The sequence below is a fragment of the Lagopus leucura genome, unplaced genomic scaffold (genome assembly GCF_019238085.1).
Source record: "Lagopus leucura isolate 7727_CA_CO unplaced genomic scaffold, USGS_WTPT01 Super-Scaffold_100047, whole genome shotgun sequence".
Classification (NCBI taxonomy): Eukaryota; Metazoa; Chordata; class Aves; order Galliformes; family Phasianidae; genus Lagopus; species Lagopus leucura.
The window spans coordinates 2905276-2921831 of NW_024962293.1; the positions used below are offsets into that span (position 1 = coordinate 2905276).

A 16556-nucleotide genomic window follows, 5' to 3' on the forward strand; every position below is an offset into this window, starting at 1 on the left:
CTGATGGGACTGGGACAGTAAATATATACTTTTTCGATCATCTTGAATATGTCACTGTAGGATGATCTTTTTATGAGGGCTGCTCCGAAAGTAATGCCTCCTATTTTGTGTTGTTGGCCCGTGATGTCAGAGGCGGGCGTTGGTGGTGTGGCAGTGGGGCTGAACCTTCCCACCAATGTCCCATTACATCTTGTTGCCGTGTGACAGCTGGCAGCAGAGGGGCAGTCTGACAGAGTGGTGTCTGACATGGAAGCGCTTATGGAGCAAAGGGAGGAAACTGAATTCCCCTATGTGGAAAAAAAAGGCACCCATTGACATCCATCGACAATTGCTGGATGTTTATGGAGACCAACCAGTGGGTGCTGGCACAGTGAGGCTGTGGTGCTGCGTTTCAGCAGTGGTGACACTGACAGTGGTCACCTGCACTGGTGCAGCATGAAGGCTCCTGTTCATCACTGGTGAAAATGCACAGCTAATGGTGATGACTACATTGAAAAATAGTGTTTTGTAGCTGAGAATTTGCTCTGTCAAACAGCAGTATTGTGCTCTTTGCATCTCTTAGAGTTTCCATGGAAATAAACAGGAGGTATTACTAAGTCTCCTACTTACAGGCAAACTATGTATGATGCCTTAGGAGCTGTGATGAATGTTGAGTGGCTAATTGGTACTTCTGAAGTGTGTTGAGATCATCAGAGAAAATTGTACCAGTATTTTTTTTTATTTTTTATTTTTTATTTTTTATTTTTTTTGTGTCCCTTTAGGTCTGATAGTCATCTCAGTGTTTGTGTTTTAGTTTTTCTTTGTGAATATTATAATAGTGGCAACACTTCAGTATATTATATGCATGAGGTTACTAAATGTATTTATGTTACAGGAAATTGCAGAAGAATGTGAAATTAGCTTGTAACAATGATTTTTAGTTTGTATCCATTGTCTCCAAGAGCATGTAAATTGTGACATTATAGAACTTGCTTTGAACCCTTCTGCATAGTTAGCTACACTAAACATCAGTACTCAATTTGGAAGTTCTGTAGCCAAGTGTTTTATTACAGTTTCATGGAAAAAGAGAATGTGAACAAAATGGTTGAGCAAGTAATGTGAAATGCAGTTAAATATAATCAAAACCAAGCATGAGCCACATAAACACACCAGATGAAGACAGAGCAAAGAAAGATCATAAAAAAATAAACTGAAATAAAAACAAGTAAGACCAATCCTCGTTTGAATTAAGTACGGATGTCTGTAGTGGGAACGTTTGTGTTAGCTGAGGGTTTGGTCTGTGAAGTTTGTTACAGGTTGAGAGGAAATGGCACTGACAGCAAAGGTTTCTTGTTCGGCAGTGGTTTTGTAGAGCTCCTGCAGAGATTTGGTGCTCTGACAACTGTCCTGCAAATCCAGTTACGTTGATTTAAAATAGTCCCAGCATGCTCCACCGTGCTGTGAGCTGGCGCTCTGAGGTGTGCGTCCGCACTCACACTGTTGCATTTCACAGCCCGTGTTTCAGGAGAGCAGTGGGAGATGATGTGGTACAGCTCTCACGGTGCCTCTGGGGCTCGAGCACACATAGGCAGTGCTGCCTGTCTGGAGCCATTGGCAGCTGTGAGCAGAGGGACTGGGCACACAGCTCACTCCGAGTGAGACCACTGTGGTTGTGTTTGCCAAGGGAGTGCTTCTTCAAACAGTGTGATTATCATAGAAGCCCATAATACCAGGAAAAAAACAAGAGAACAGTGAGTAGGGTTACAATTATTAGGAATGCAATGTGTTTGCATATCCAGGTCCACGTATTTACATCCCCATGCAGTTTGTCTTGCTGGGAACAGTGCCTTTGATGTCATCTTTTTCCACCAAGCAAGCTCTTAGCTGATGAGATATGAAATTCACTGTTACTAGAACATCAGTGCTGGTCTTTGTAAGACATCTGAAACCCAAAGAAATTGAGTTGTGTGCTAATTCCATCAGCACGTCTGTTTTTGTCTCCTATTGTTCTCACCTTCATGAGTATTAATCCTCTCATTCACCTTCTTAAAAACGTTTTCAGCTGTGTGAGATATCTTCTGTTTTCAAGACTTGCCTGTAAACAGTTTTATAAGGTATTGTAAAAGCATTTGCTTTGCCCTGAAGAGTTATTTTGTGGTCACCTGGTGCTTTGAGATCTTTAGTTTCTGTTTTATCCTCCCGATACAGGATGGAAAAGTCTCGTGTATGCCCTAGATATTGCTGAATGATCAGAAGGAAAGCAAACCCTATTAGTAATGAAGTTCTCCTGAGAGCATGTCTAACATCTGTATGGCCAGTTCATTTTCTTCAGAGGCACTGCCTCGCTTGCTGTGCTGTGTCAGTCAGCTTGCTAACTCTATAGGGAAATGATGCTAAAAAACACGGGGGAGAACGGCAGATGGATGAGACACACCATAACCCCAGGTGCTGTGCCCAAGGCAGGAACACATTTGAGTTTGGTGTTTACAAAAGGCCTGGTGAGACATTGTTCAAAAGCAAAGAGGGGTGACTTGGGTGGACTTGTATGGGGAGGCGAGGAACCTTGGAGGATCTCAGTGGTGCTGCTTTCTACACCACCAATTCACATCTTTTTGCCAGGTTTATCTGGAAGGTGACCAGCAAGCCAGCAAGAGGGAGCTTGTCCTTGAGGAGCAGTGCTCGTCTGAGGAAGAGGCAACGAGGTCAGTGGTGAGTACAGCGGGAAGGGTCAGGGGGGTTTGGTCAACAGGGATTTGAAAGAACATGTTGCACGTGTTTGGTAATAGGAAACCCGGGGGAGGATAGAATCATAGAATCTCCAAGGTTAGAAAAGACCCACTGGATCACCCAGTCCAACCATGCTCCGATCACCAATATGGATAGAATGGAGAAAGGCAGTGGGAAGCTGAAAATTGGTGATTAGGGAAAGACAGATGAGGGTAATAGGAGGACACAGGCTCAGAGAGTAAGGAAGAGGAAGAGTGAGCAGTGACTGGGAAAAATGAGAAGGGAGGAAATGTCTGAGAAGCGAAAGGGCGAGAAGGTCGGAGCCGGCCGAGCGCGGGCAGGGGCAGATGGCCGGCGTGCGGAGCCGGCCCGCAGCACGGCGCTGCGCGAAGCAGGGGGCGCTGCGGGTGCGCCCTGCTTAATAGCGGAGGGTCCGAGCCGGACCGCGAGCTCGGCATGTGCCGGAGCCTCGCCGCACTTTCCCAGCCCCCCTGCCAGCATGAGGGGGATCGGAGGGAGGGAGGGAGGCAGCGAGCGGGACGGGGCGATCGGCGTCCGGCAGCAAACAGCCGCTGCGGAGCCTCGGCTTCCTGGAAGCGGAGCGCAGCTGGGTGGTGGACGGCGGCGATAAGCGGCGGCTATCGGGGCCCTCCCGGCGGCGCGGCCTTTCCACGTCCCCCACGGCCGCCGCAGCGCTGCGGGACTGCAGAGGGGACGAGTAGTCAGCAGCTGGCCGGGAGCTCTGCGGAGCTGAGCCCGAAGAGCCGGCTCCGGGAGGAGAGAGAGAGGCAGCGGCTCTGCTCGCTGCGTCCCGGCGAAACTCCGGCCCGGCCCCTGCGGTGAGAGGTATCGGGGAGCGGCGTGGAGGCGGCAGAGGGGCGGCGTTCGAGAGCCGCGGGGCGACGGGCACCGCACCGGTGAGAGCTGCGGGAAAACGAGAGGGGTGCCTTCGCTGCAGAGGGGTGGGGAAGGCTCCCCGGGAGTTTGCGGGCTGCTGGGATGCTGGCGTTCCTGCGGGGGCTGCATAGGCGCTAGGAGATGCGGAAGCATTTTATCCAGGGGGAAACACCCGGCAACTCCTTCGTAGGTCATTGCCTGTCTGGAGCAGATGGAAGAGTAGAAGAAGCAGGACAACGTTTACTCCATCTCCTCTGTGCTTTGTGTTTTGTAGGTGTCATATGGGCTAGTTGTATTTTACTTGCTCCTAAATATGTATTTAAATTTTGGGTCATGGCTCAGTTACAGTTTGCTTCAGACAGAGTTTAGTTTCCTCTTTTAATAAATTTCAAGTAAGTTGGGCCATATGGAAATTGACTTGTTCATCAAGCAGAAAAACTTGAAAGAATTTAGAAAAATAACATTATATATTTCTTGAACATGGAAGCTTGAACCAGAGACACAGTACAGCACCAGTGCTCAAAACTCTTGGTTCTGTCATCTCTTTTATTGGTAACAAGACTTAATCTGTCACTAACCATGAACAGCTGTCATATGGGGGCTACACCTTTTAATGAGAGACATTGCGTATTCTTTTTGGAAAGGCTTTAATTAAAACAAAAAACAAAAGCATAGAAAGATCATTTGTAGGGACAATAAACAATGCAACATATATCTGAGGGAACATTTTGTGCTGAATGGAGTTGTCTAAGAAGGATGTGGTGTCTAATGGAACATGAATATTCCAAGCTTCTCGCTTCTGTTCATTTCTCATGCAGTTGCCCACTTACATGCGGCTGCCCTGATTTCTGTGGAGTGGATGACATAAGTGCTACATGTAATAGTGCCAAAACAGGGAGGAGATCTTACAGAGGGGCAGACCAAGCTCACTTCGGGCCTCAGGTCTGGAGAGAAACTTTTCAGAGATGCAGCATTTGCGGTGTGGTAGTGAGCAATGAGCTTGTTAAAATTTTCCTCTAGTTAGGTTCTGGATACTGTTTAGAGGAATAAAAAGGCATCCGTGAGTTGGCAGCTCCTTTGTGTCTATCCTGTGTGTCTGTGCAGTACTCTGTAATAGAGTCAGAAACTGAAGTGAAGGAGTGGCGTTTCTGGTAAGAGCCTGGAGCCAAGAACAGGGAAATATAGGCCAGCAGCGTGTTATGCAATGGCGTTCCCTAAGGGGCAGTATTAAGACGAGATGATTTCCTTCTGTCAAGATGAAAAACAGCAGCGAAGTTGCTCTGCAGTGTTCACTGCAGCCCTGGGTTGCTCCCTTAGGAGCAGTCCAGGCAGGGGCCTGGGACCATGTAAATAGCAGATCCGCCAATATCGTTTTACACTCTTCTGCAGCTAATTCCTTCCTAATATTCCTTTGCAACATCCTTGCTTATAAAGAACCTGAAAGGTGGAGTACCATTATAGCTAAAACGGAAGTCCGTCTACCGGGAGGGGAAAGTTAGGATTTTAATGTATCTCTCTCTCAAGAGCTGAAAGAGAGATGATGTAGAGTTACAGTGCACCGGGACAGAACAGAGACTCTGGGTATAGAAAGTTACACAAAAGCTGGGGAGTGAGAAATGGCTTAGAGGGGCTCATAATTATGCCATTTGGATGAAATGAACAGTGAGACTAGATTGGAAGAGAAATAGACATTTTATATAAGATAGTGGATTTAATATTAGTTTAATATGCATGCTTGATCTTGGCCGAAGAACTGAGCAAAAAGGAACAGAGTTGAATTAACCAAAATGTTATTGGCCAGAATGGCATTTGGAAGGTCACTGGCTGGTGACAATCCAAAATTACACTGATACAAAGTCATGCTAAAACTGTCAGCCAGCCTCTGATGGCGGCAGGTGCTCAGAATCCTTGGTTTAGTTCTGATCATAAGATGACACCTCTGCTAGTACAAGAGAGACGTATAGGTTGGTTTTGGACTTAGCAATTTTTATCCACTTTTTCCAGGTTTTCAATTTCTGTTATCAGTTTATGCTCCCTAAAAGCAGATTGTTTTAAACCAATGTATCTTCACATACTTGGTGCCTGAAAACATAATTTCTATTCAATTCAACGTTTTAGGGGGGAAAAAAACCTACGTGCACCTTTGTGCACAATGCCACCCTGTGATTTTGAAGAATGATAAGCAGGGACTGCTGGGCCGAGGTACCCTCTTATATTATTTATTTATTCATTTGTTACTTGCTCTCTGTGAAATTAATTTTTTTAAAATCTTATTTTACATTGTTCTGTTGCATTTTATATAACCGTACTTTTAAATGTTCCCCAGTTTTGGAAATATGTAACTTATTTCCTTTGTTCCTCATTCTTTATACAAATCTAGGATCTTTTCCATTGTTGAAAATTGCTTGTAAGCAGTATTGGAATCTCTCAGCATATGCAGGAGGTACGAACAGTTAGGTATGCTTATGAAAAAGTTCCACCTTATTTTAAGTGTCCTGGAAGAGAAATCTTACAAAACCTAATCAGTCTTGGAACTGAACTATTCAGCATTGTCACACATTTGAGTTTTGGCAGGTTCACAGGCACGTAATGGCCAAACAAGATCTGCCGCAGAGATAAGAAATTCACTTCTCTCTGGCATTCCTTATTCAGGCTGAACTCCAGTTTTGGGTGTGGAAGGAATGCAGAACTGGGCCTAGAGCTAGTGTCTGCACAGGTTAGAAGTGAACTTTCAATGTAAAATTTGGATCTGATTCTGCATCTATATTTTGCTGGAAGAATACAGACATTTGAATCCAGGTTTCTCTTTTGGGTGTTCTTTGGGGCTGATTCAGTCCTTGTGCTTCCAAGCTGATCCAGGCTTCTCTGTAATTAGTTTACATCCCTTCTGTTTGATTCTGTGAGGAGATAAGTAAGTCTGTCTTTAGGTAGCAGAGATTTCCCAGACAGATACTGTAAACATGAAATATAGGTACTTAGAGTTTTCTTTAAAATGTCCTTTGGGCCTGAAATGTCTTGTGCTTGGTTTCAATCCAGTACTGAATAAGACTGGAAAGTCTGAATAATGTCAGTTCAGCCACATTTGAGTTATTCAAGTGCATTTTAAAAATATGTACTTTCCACTTACATTTTTTCTGTAATTCTTTGCACTTACATAACCTCTGTGTAAATTGCCACATTTGGGAAGAGGAAAAAAGTCATCCTCCAGTGCTAGGACTCAACAGATAACCAAATAGGGAGGAAACTGAGAGCCCCCAGTGTGCTTCAGGGTCACAGTGTTTACTGTGTTAGAGCTAGCATGAACAGGTTTATGTTTCTATTAGTGCAGGCAAAATATGATGAAAATAACATACAGTTTTTCTGTGCACTGAATTTCCACTGAATTTCTGCAGAGTTTACGTTCCATAACTGAAATTTTGCAGGAAGGGTTTAGAGCATTTCTCCAGATTATGAGGAAGGATTTTGCTTGATGAGATCTGTAAAGTTAAAGCAGTAGGCCATCGCTCTCACAGATTTGACACACAGTTGTTCTAAATGCGTACGTACCTGACAGAGCAATTACATTTTTTAAAATCTGTGTGAAGATGTGGCTGGTGCGTGTTTTATACAGATAATTCACAGGCTTTTCCCCATTTGTGAATGTTCACAGTTACTTAGCTATATTATCTATTGTGTTTTTTTTCTTTTTTACAATGGAAGATTAAAAAAAAAAAAAAGCAGTTGATGTGGATGGATCATGTTTAATTCCATCAGTAACATAACAGCTCTAACATCATTATGTTTTCTGTGTTGACATATCCTAACTGAGCCTTACTGTGTGCTTTATTTCATGCTTTTTGTACATGCACACGCTTATATGAAAACCTGTAATTATATTTTTGTTATTCAGTGTCTGTAATGTGAGCCCACAGAGCAATATTGAAGGAACTGGCACCTTTCGTGAGAGTCCTGTATGTAGGCTGATGGGAAATGCTACTTTGATCCACAACTCCCACTGAAGGAAACAATAGAGCTATCCCTTGTGAAACCCTGTTGGGAGTCATTGGATCTTATTCCTAATTCCACTGGGGCTGAGTTGTCCCTCCCTTTTTTTTCTGGAGTATTTGCATTCCAGTGTGTTCTGCTGCCAACATCATTTGTTCACAAATGAAGAATTTAAATAACCTTAGAAAATCAATGCAAACAAACATCAGAACTGCAAAACAAATGAGTAGCAGCCCAAAGTATCTTAAAATTGTTTGAGCATGAGTTCTTCAAGAACAATAATGCAAGTCTAAGGCATGTGTGCTCTGAAAGAGCTTTGGAAAAGAGCATATACTGCGTCTTCTGGAAAAATCTCTGGTCCAAACATGCTTTCTACCCAGACTGACTTCGATCTCCAGATCTGTAGTAATATGTGGTGAATCTTTTTCTACACTGCTTGTGAATTTGTCTCCATTTCTAGATTAATATAAAGCAGTAAGCAAGTATACTGTAACCTAGAATTGTCAGATTATCTTTACAATGCACTATGCCTGTAGCTTATTGTAAAATATATTTCTTGAGTAAACCAAATCATTTGGAACATAGTGCTTTTTGTCTGTTATATCGAATGTATCGTGTCATTGCTGCTGTGTGTCTGGATTTAATTCTGGATCTGGATGTTTATGTTGCTGGAGTTGCTTGTCAGTATGTGCATTTTGTATCTGAATGGCTGTTTGTGAATTTTGAGGAGTGCCCAAGTGATTTTCTGCCAATACAGTCTCTGGCTGTACATTCTTGATGGTTTTGTCGAGGAACACAAATTTGAGTTCATAAGATCACTGATCCATGTACTGATTTTTGGAGGGTCATACTGCAAGTGATGGAAAGCTGCCGGGGGACATAAGAAGATAGAAGAACATCCCAGGGCCACACTGTTCTGTCAGCCTGGCATGGTTCTTCATTAGCAGAAAGGCTTGTCGCTGTGGTGCTTTTCAGCTTTCTGGATGCTGCTGCCATCGTATCGGTTTCATTTGGCAAGGTGTGTGATCACTGTCTGCCACAAATGATGCCTACCTGATGCGAAAGGTCGGGTCAGTGCACGTGGCTTAATGTCCCTGGACTCATCGCAATACTGTGGTATTTAACTGTTTTGCCTGTGTGCTCTCCTGAAATGTGAAGCTATTTGATTGTCATCTCATCCATCACTACAGCTTCTTGGATTGTCAGTGAAACGATAGCTGCATGAATATAAACTGTGCATTTGGCCATCTGTCTTTGTTTTAGATCTCTTTGCAGCTCTATGAACTGTAAACACAAACCTACTGTCATTTTCCTGCATACCATGTTCTGAAAGTGACTGTTTTTTTACCTCATTCTTTTAAGACAGTAGGAGCTGATGAATTAAGGATCAGTATGTACAGTGAATTGATTTGACACCTCCCATCTTTTTCTCATTGGTCAACATGGCTGATTTAGCAGAAGATGTGTGTATAGAAGCTGTTAGAGTGCACAGTAAATTTAGATAGTGTAAGTATAAAGGGTGCTGATAGAAAGTACAGCCTTGCTGGATTGTTTTGTTCCTTCAAGAAGCATCTTAGTAGTAAATAATACCAATATTTTGATAGAGTGAGGTGCTGATAATGTAGCTGAACACTATTATTTACATTATCTACAGTCTACTAATACCTATCAAAACTATTCTAGATTTATTACACACCCTAAGTATTCTGGAGAAGCTCTATAGAAAACTTGTGTTATGGAGGTTCTGGCATAGCTATGAGTGCTGAAAGAAATGCTGAAATATAAAATTCAAAAAGATTTAGCTCCACTAGCAAAATAATCATCTAGAATACTTCTTTTGCCAGAATTACCTGCATCTTTTGGGGTAGAAGAAGAAATAAACTGTCAGAAGTTCTCACTTATCTCTTCTGTGGGAATTTTGTTGTCATACGTCAGCATAGATGCAGAGTAAAGCAGTCCAAGATCTAAGGAAAACTGTGGGATATGAACCCCTATGCAGCTGTGACTGCTAGTTATAAGAAAAGCTTTGAGTCCTCGGGGAGCAAAGACTGGAGTTCATGGTCTGTGAAGAAGTTTGAGACAGAGATCTGATTGATATTTTCTTTTGGTGCACAAACAAAACTCATTTTCACAAGTGACTCTTGTCACATTTGTTGATGGTATTCACAACAGTTCAAGGGACCTTAACATTGGGTTAGCGTTTGGACTAAGCATGGTTTCAACTCAGCTGTTTCTGCTACTGAGCAACTTCTGCTTAGCACTTCAAGTAATGTCTATCTTTTCCAGTGAGCAGCTTATGCTCGATGACTGTGAAGAGCCCGTCGCTTCCAGGAATGTATTATCTCTGGCAGAAGTCTTGTTAATGTCAGTTATTGATAAGTGAGAAGGTAAACATGTGGCTCATTAAGAACTGCACTTTCAGTGCTTTACCACTAGTCTGTTTTCATGCACACGGCAGACCTCCAAAGAAAAATTCTTCTACTGTACGTTAGTTTTTAAAATCATTTTTACTCTGTGATTTTGGTTACCATTCATCTACTTTTTGCTACTTTCTAAATTAGATTTTGTTTGTTTGTTTGTTTTTGGTTGGTTTTCTTGTTTTGTTGTTGTTTTGTTTGTTCGTTTGTTTTTCCAAATTTTACTGTCGTGAGAGAGATCGTTTTCTTGTCTTGCTAGGAATACTTTTAAGAAATACATAGCAAGTGCATTAACTATTCTAAGGGGTAACAAAAGGGAGACTTCACATACCAAAACAGACACTCTGTATTTGCTGACTGAAATATTTGAATTTAATAGCAGTAACAAAATCACAGGGCTGAAGAAAGGAAGTTTGTGGAGGCCAAGGCAGATGTGAACTCCGTAATCAGTTGTTCTGGTGGAAGGCATCACCACACTCCTTCAGAGATCTTTTGTCAGAACTCCTTATGTCAGCTCTCCCTATGCAACTTTCAGGAAAGTAAATGTTCTAGAATAAGCACTTGAAACAGTAGTCTTTGCTAAGACAACATTTTTAGACTAGAATAGGTTTAAGGGGTAGTAGGTTTTACAGTATAGATGATCTAGATCTTTCAAAGTCAAACTATGTCCAGAAGTGAGTCTGTGAGTTTAACTCTTTTGATTTATGAGTTTGGAAAGTATATTGTTGCAATTCTGTTCATCCAAAAGTATCTTCTAGGCAGAATCAGACTGACAAAACTTGAAGATCTGTTTAAAAGTAAATGTAATCTTGTTTAGGCTGCGTTTTGATTAACTATTCAATTTACCATATGTATCCTAATATACATTGCTTTGTTGGCTGCTTCCAAAGCAATCTACTTTGGAGTGTTTAATGTTTAAGAACCAATTATCTCAATTTTGTTTTGTTTGGATAGTTTGCAATGAAACATTCTTTCAAGTGGGCTTTATTTAGCTAATTCCATTACAAAAAGAAGATCTAGGAGAATGAAGAGAAGTTCAAGCTAGCCAATGTTTATTTTTACTATTAATAATTTATATTACCGTAGTCCCCAGGGGAGGAAGGGCCCCACTAAGCCCACATTGCTCTACATGTAATGACCGTGTCTCACATAGCCTTATACAGCAGATGATTCTTTCTTGCTGCTGTGCGTCTGATCTGTGCTATAAGTGAGCAGACTGATGAACAACATATGAAGACAAATCAAGAATTTTTTCTTTTCTTTTTTAAGTTTAGGCTAGGAATCAGAGGGGAAACCTGATGCATCTTTTTATACAAAATCAGAACTGATGCATCTTTCCAATGGAGCTAAATCATGATCACAAGTTTCTTCATTCTCTGAATGTGTCTTTAGGAGCAAGTTTAGGTGGAGGTGCTAAAAATGTTTCTGAACTAGCAGCATACGATTCCATATTTTAAGGCCACACTGGTGGGCCAAGTCAGTTTAAAAATTATTCACTTTCACCAAATGTTCATCAGAAGCTGTGGTTTTTGGAGCATCTGATCTGATCTCCCTTCTGTTTTACAGAAGCCTTGAAAAATGTGATTTAGAGATTCTTACTCTTGCTGAATGCAAGGACACAGAGGACCAGATCCTGAACTTCTATAAACAGATCGATTTCAATAAAGTTACAGCAGTTGATATCAAATGAAGATCTGGCCTTCACTTTATGGGATACTCTCTTGAGCTGCTGGATGGAACTGACACTGGAGAGAGCCTTGACGTCAGCACAGCTGTGCAGATTTTGTCAGTGGATTTACCACCCTTCTCCCCCACCATTCTTTTCTGCACTGTTTCCAAAATTTCAAATTCAAAATCTAGGCAGAAATGTTCCTGTCCTATCTGTTCCATATCCCCGCCCTCATTAGTTCACTTTAAAGGGAGTAAAACATCTGTTTCCAAGTACAGCTGTGTGGTATGTACGCTTTTTTTTTCTCTGTACAAAATCGCTAAATCTGGCCATTTATGACAGATTTTATAGGAGCTGGAGTTGGGCTGTGCAAAGTTCACCTCATTAAGAGCAAACTCAAACCAAATAAAAGCAGAGAATAATAGCATTAAAAAAACGTGGGCCATGAATGTCAGAGCATATGTATTAGGAATTGGTAGGAAATGAAGGGGAAAGTACAGATATATAAACATAAACTAGGAGGTTGATTTTTTTTTTTTTTTTCCAAAAGGAAATGCACATGGCATTGGAGTGTCTACAGAAAGGGAACTTTGGCACAGAACACAGTGTTGGTATGCTATGATACCTTCCCTAATTTGTTAGAAAATATGAGTACAAGCCTGTGTTAGAAGATACTGAAGAAATTCATCCTAGATAAAATGTTTAAATATGCCGAATTGTTTCTGAAAATTCAGCTGTTAGCTGATGAGAAACATTGTCAGAATTTTGATGTCCCTTTCTAAAAATCACCCTTTTCAATTATCTTAAAATAGGAACCAAGATTCACTAATCATTTTTGGAACTACTGACTTTGAAGAAAGCAAATCTATGCCTACTTAGCATTAAAGAAACTACTTCACTTTAAAATACAACTTCTATCTCTTCCCGAGCAACTATTTCCCTGTTTTGTATTCTGCTTCTTTTTCCAGTATTCTTTGAGATTCTGGTCCTAACTTAGCAACTTCATTATTTCTGTGGTACAATACTGTCTTAATAATACTTGCGGGAATAAAACGTTGTTGCAATAGAAAGTTGATGGCTTAATTCATAGAATCACCAGGACTGGAGAAGTCCTCTAAGATCACCCAGTCCAACTGTACAGCTGTCACGAATATTCCTCGCTAAATCACATCCCTCAGTACAACATCTACCCGTTTCTTGGACACCTCGGTGACTCCACCACTCCCTGGACAGCCCGTTCCAGCACCTGACTGCTCTTGGGGAAGAAGCATTTCCTCACATCCAACCTGAATCTCCCCTGGCACAACTTGAGGCCATTCCCTCTAATAAAGGGACAGTTTTGTGATCAGATGGCACAATGACAAATGGTTTGTCCTACTTCAGAAGCATGTCCCAGGACATACCACTACAGTGTGATTCATAGCCTTCAGTTTTTGAAGGTATCAGAAGACATCCCACACCCTGTAGAACATCACATTGCACTATTAGTGGAAGATTATCATCTGTTTTGGTTAATATACCCTTCTTGGAGTAATAGACAGAATGTGTATATATATATATATATATGTACATATATATACACACACATTGTAGTGGATTCTGCTGAAGCTTAGATCTGGGGTTTTATGCAACCCTAAGGCTGTGATAAGGGATATTTCTTATTTCATAATTGACCTGGCAATTGCCTTATAGCAGGCTCCTGCATTAGCTGGTGGATGAAAACAGGATCAGGTACAGAAAGTCTATCTGTACATATATTAAGGCATAGTTTGGGGAAAGCTGGGAGAATGAGAAATATCTTACAGAAGAATTTTCCTTGGTGGTTTTAATTAAGAAGGAGGGACTTCCCAAAGACAGAATGTAGGATTCAGTGTCTTGCTGCTGGGCAAATTTTTCTTTGTCAGAAATGGAAGAGCCACTTCATTGCTTGTAAATTGCTCTCTCCCAAAGCCATCTGCTTCTTCTATTGTTAGGAATTTGTTTTTAAGTATTCATTAGAATGTAGCTCACTGCAGAGTCAAATTCTGCCAATGCCGAAAAAGCTGCAAGTCAGACTAGCGTGTGGAGCCTGCTACATTCCTCAATCTCTGATTCAAGTTGCAAGTTTGTCATCAGGTTTGAAATTGAAACCAGAGAAGCTAGGAGCAAACCCTGTGCTCATAAATCAGCTGATAATGAGTGGATTGTTCTGTGCCTTTCCCTGAAGAGGAAAGCAAAACTTAGTGCAGAAGTACTCACAGCAACCAGAAGAACGGTGATGTCTGCAAAATGTGGGGAAACTGCATGTGGCTACATGAACGTGCCACATACTGGCAAAGGAAATAAACGGGGATTTTGGCTATGTGCAGTCTCTGATCCTTCTCTTATTACAGGCAGTGTGCAGTATGTGCCTAGGTCTCTATTGTGCCTCATTTGTTTGATATCTGCTGCCACTAGAGGGAGTTACAAAATTGACCGCAAAATTGTGCCTTGAAAAATAGTTTCCAGATCATTAACTGAATATGGGCCAACTTTTGCTGCCCAGATTCTAGCAGAAGTCTGGAATAAATGACTGATTGATCTCCTCTGGTTGTGCACCACTGTCACTGAGATTAGAACTTGGGTCTGTATGCTTAGATGAAAAGCAATTGGAAATACAGTAACATATTGGATTGCAGGCTTGAAAAACAGGTCATCTTGGACCTGAAAGTTGAGTCCTGTGTTCAAAGAGCTATACTGGAAGTGCTACAACAGAGACACTACTTCCAGCACAGGAGAAGCTGTCTTAGGCTCTCTGAGCCTAACTCAAGCTCTCTGAGGTAACTGCTTATGATATTTAAATTTATTGCTGTATGGCAAACTTCATTTCCAGAAGCTGGCATAAAGCTGTAGAAAGGCCTAATGACTAAAGCAGTAACTTGGATCAAAGCTGTTTATCTGATTGTGGCTTTATGGCTTGAATATAGCTAGGAGGAAACTATGTCAGAAATGTAGTATTTAAATACATACTTAAGAATTGAGTCTGCCCAGAAAAAAATAATATTTTAAGAAGTACCTAAATGAGTAATACTTCAAGGCCCTATCTTTCTGAATAATGTGAAATAGTAATATAATACTTATTATTAAAAATCAATGTAACTAGATCTTAGGATCCTAAATTATTACTGAGATTGGAGTTATATTCCCAAATCGTTTGGGATGTTGAAAATACTATCAGACACATGGAAGTGTGGTGCAAAGAAAGGGGCCTGTCTAACAATCTGAGTTAGATGTGTTTAGGCCAAAAAACTGTGGAATGCTCGTGCAGTTATGTAGAGAAGCAAAATCTTCCATTTGCTGCAAAGCTGCTTTGTAATTGCTTATATTGCTCAGCCTTAAAAGTGCAGAAATGTCTGGTGAATATGGTAGAAGAATGATTGCTTGTGGATCTATACAGCTAAATCCAGTGGACTTCACAGCACCAAGAGGGTTTCCTGCTTGGATTGCATTTTTCAGCAAAGAACTTGAGCAAGCTCAGCCGTCTACTGTGTTTTCTTCTCATTAGAGGAACCAGAGTGGAGAAGGAGATGAGCAGGAAAATTGCAAAGAAAAGGCAAAATTTAGTTCTTTGTGGTTCAGAAATGGACAATACATGTACCAGGGGAACAATATTCAAAAGCTCATTGCAGGCAGCTACTTCTGTCACCATTATCTGTTCTACCGTATAAATTTGATAAAATATCAAGCATAGGTTTTCTGTTATTTGTAGTTGCCCTATATGGTGGCCTAGTTACAGGTTATATGTGTTGGTGCCAGATGCCAGTTTCAGATGAATGATATCCAGAAATCAGAATTTCTGTGTTGCAGTGGGTTACATAAAGCCTATTCACATTGCACTGCAAATTTTCATGGAAAGGATGTATCTGAAGAACGGGTCCCTGTTTATGTTTAAAGCTGAATTAGAATAGCTGCATTGAGATGTAGCATCTAAGGCACTTTGGTCTCCCTAAATCAAGTGTCTGTTAATCTCTAGAAAAATAGCCTGAGAAATTTTTCTTAGTTCTGCCAAGAACAGTATAAATAGAATGTTTGTGTGATAACTGCACAAAAATGCTTAAATGTTAAGGGGTTTTAATCATAAATTTGGAATGTTTTTCTAGCAAATAGATATTGCTACTGAGGTCAGTGGTTTTCCTAAAGAATGCTTGAGAGCAAAGATTAAATACAGTGTTTATTTTCCCACTGAATTCAACACTGTGCTGTATGCAGGACGGTCACTTCATTCTTTGTTCTGACAGTCTTCATTACGTATAAGTTTAGAGTAATTAGGACAGACTTGTGACACTGTCACATCGCAGGAGTTTCATTAACTTTAAAGATTGGTTGTTTGGATCTCCACTGATGGAAAGTAAGTGCTGAGATCTAGAAATTTCCAGCCTGCTCCAAGGTACATTGAAATCACAGGAAGAAGCTTCAGTGGCTCAGTCCAAACATCCCTCAGACTTCGTTCAAATAGTTTGACAATATTGTATGTTTCCAAAGTCTTTAGATGTTCATCTTGTATTAGTTATATACAGTGAAAACTGAGGTTTGGGAGAAATGTTATAGAACCAAAAACAGCAAATTTGTATGGTTATCGTGGGGGAGAATTGAATTTTCTAAAACCCTGCACTAAAAAGACATTGTAGTTAGCATCCCTCCAATGTGAGGATTTTCCTGAGAAGAGGGTTATGTTGTGAAAATACGTTTGTTATGTGCAAAATTAAATTAACTCAGTTTACAAGAAGATAGAATGGCTCTTTCATCCTCCCAAGTACAGCTAATGTAACTTTTCAAACAAAATTATGTACAAAAATAAGAGCAATAATAAAGGAAAATGTTAGCATGAAGTGATATCAGGCAAATTGTCATGATCACAACATGTT

The 16556-nt window shown here is 40.9% G+C and overlaps 1 protein-coding gene across 10 annotated transcripts in view; it reads left to right on the plus strand.

The window, feature by feature from the left end:
* The first annotated feature begins 3385 nt into the window (after positions 1-3385).
* RIPOR3 (RIPOR family member 3) overlaps positions 3386-16556 on the plus strand; it is a 45949-nt gene continuing 32778 nt past the window's right edge. For 7 of the 10 annotated variants that reach the window (XM_042884875.1, XM_042884877.1, XM_042884878.1 and 4 more), the window contains exon 1: positions 12224-12284. Coding sequence is in view for 1 of the 10 variants with exons in the window: in XM_042884881.1 (XP_042740815.1) it covers positions 5779-5805 (27 nt within the window). In the remaining 9 variants the exon portion in view is untranslated. Of the gene's footprint in view, positions 3624-5721; positions 5806-11570; positions 11959-12223; positions 12285-16556 lie in introns of those variants that run through there. The other 3 variants (XM_042884883.1, XM_042884882.1, XM_042884881.1) reach the window with 3 other exon arrangements.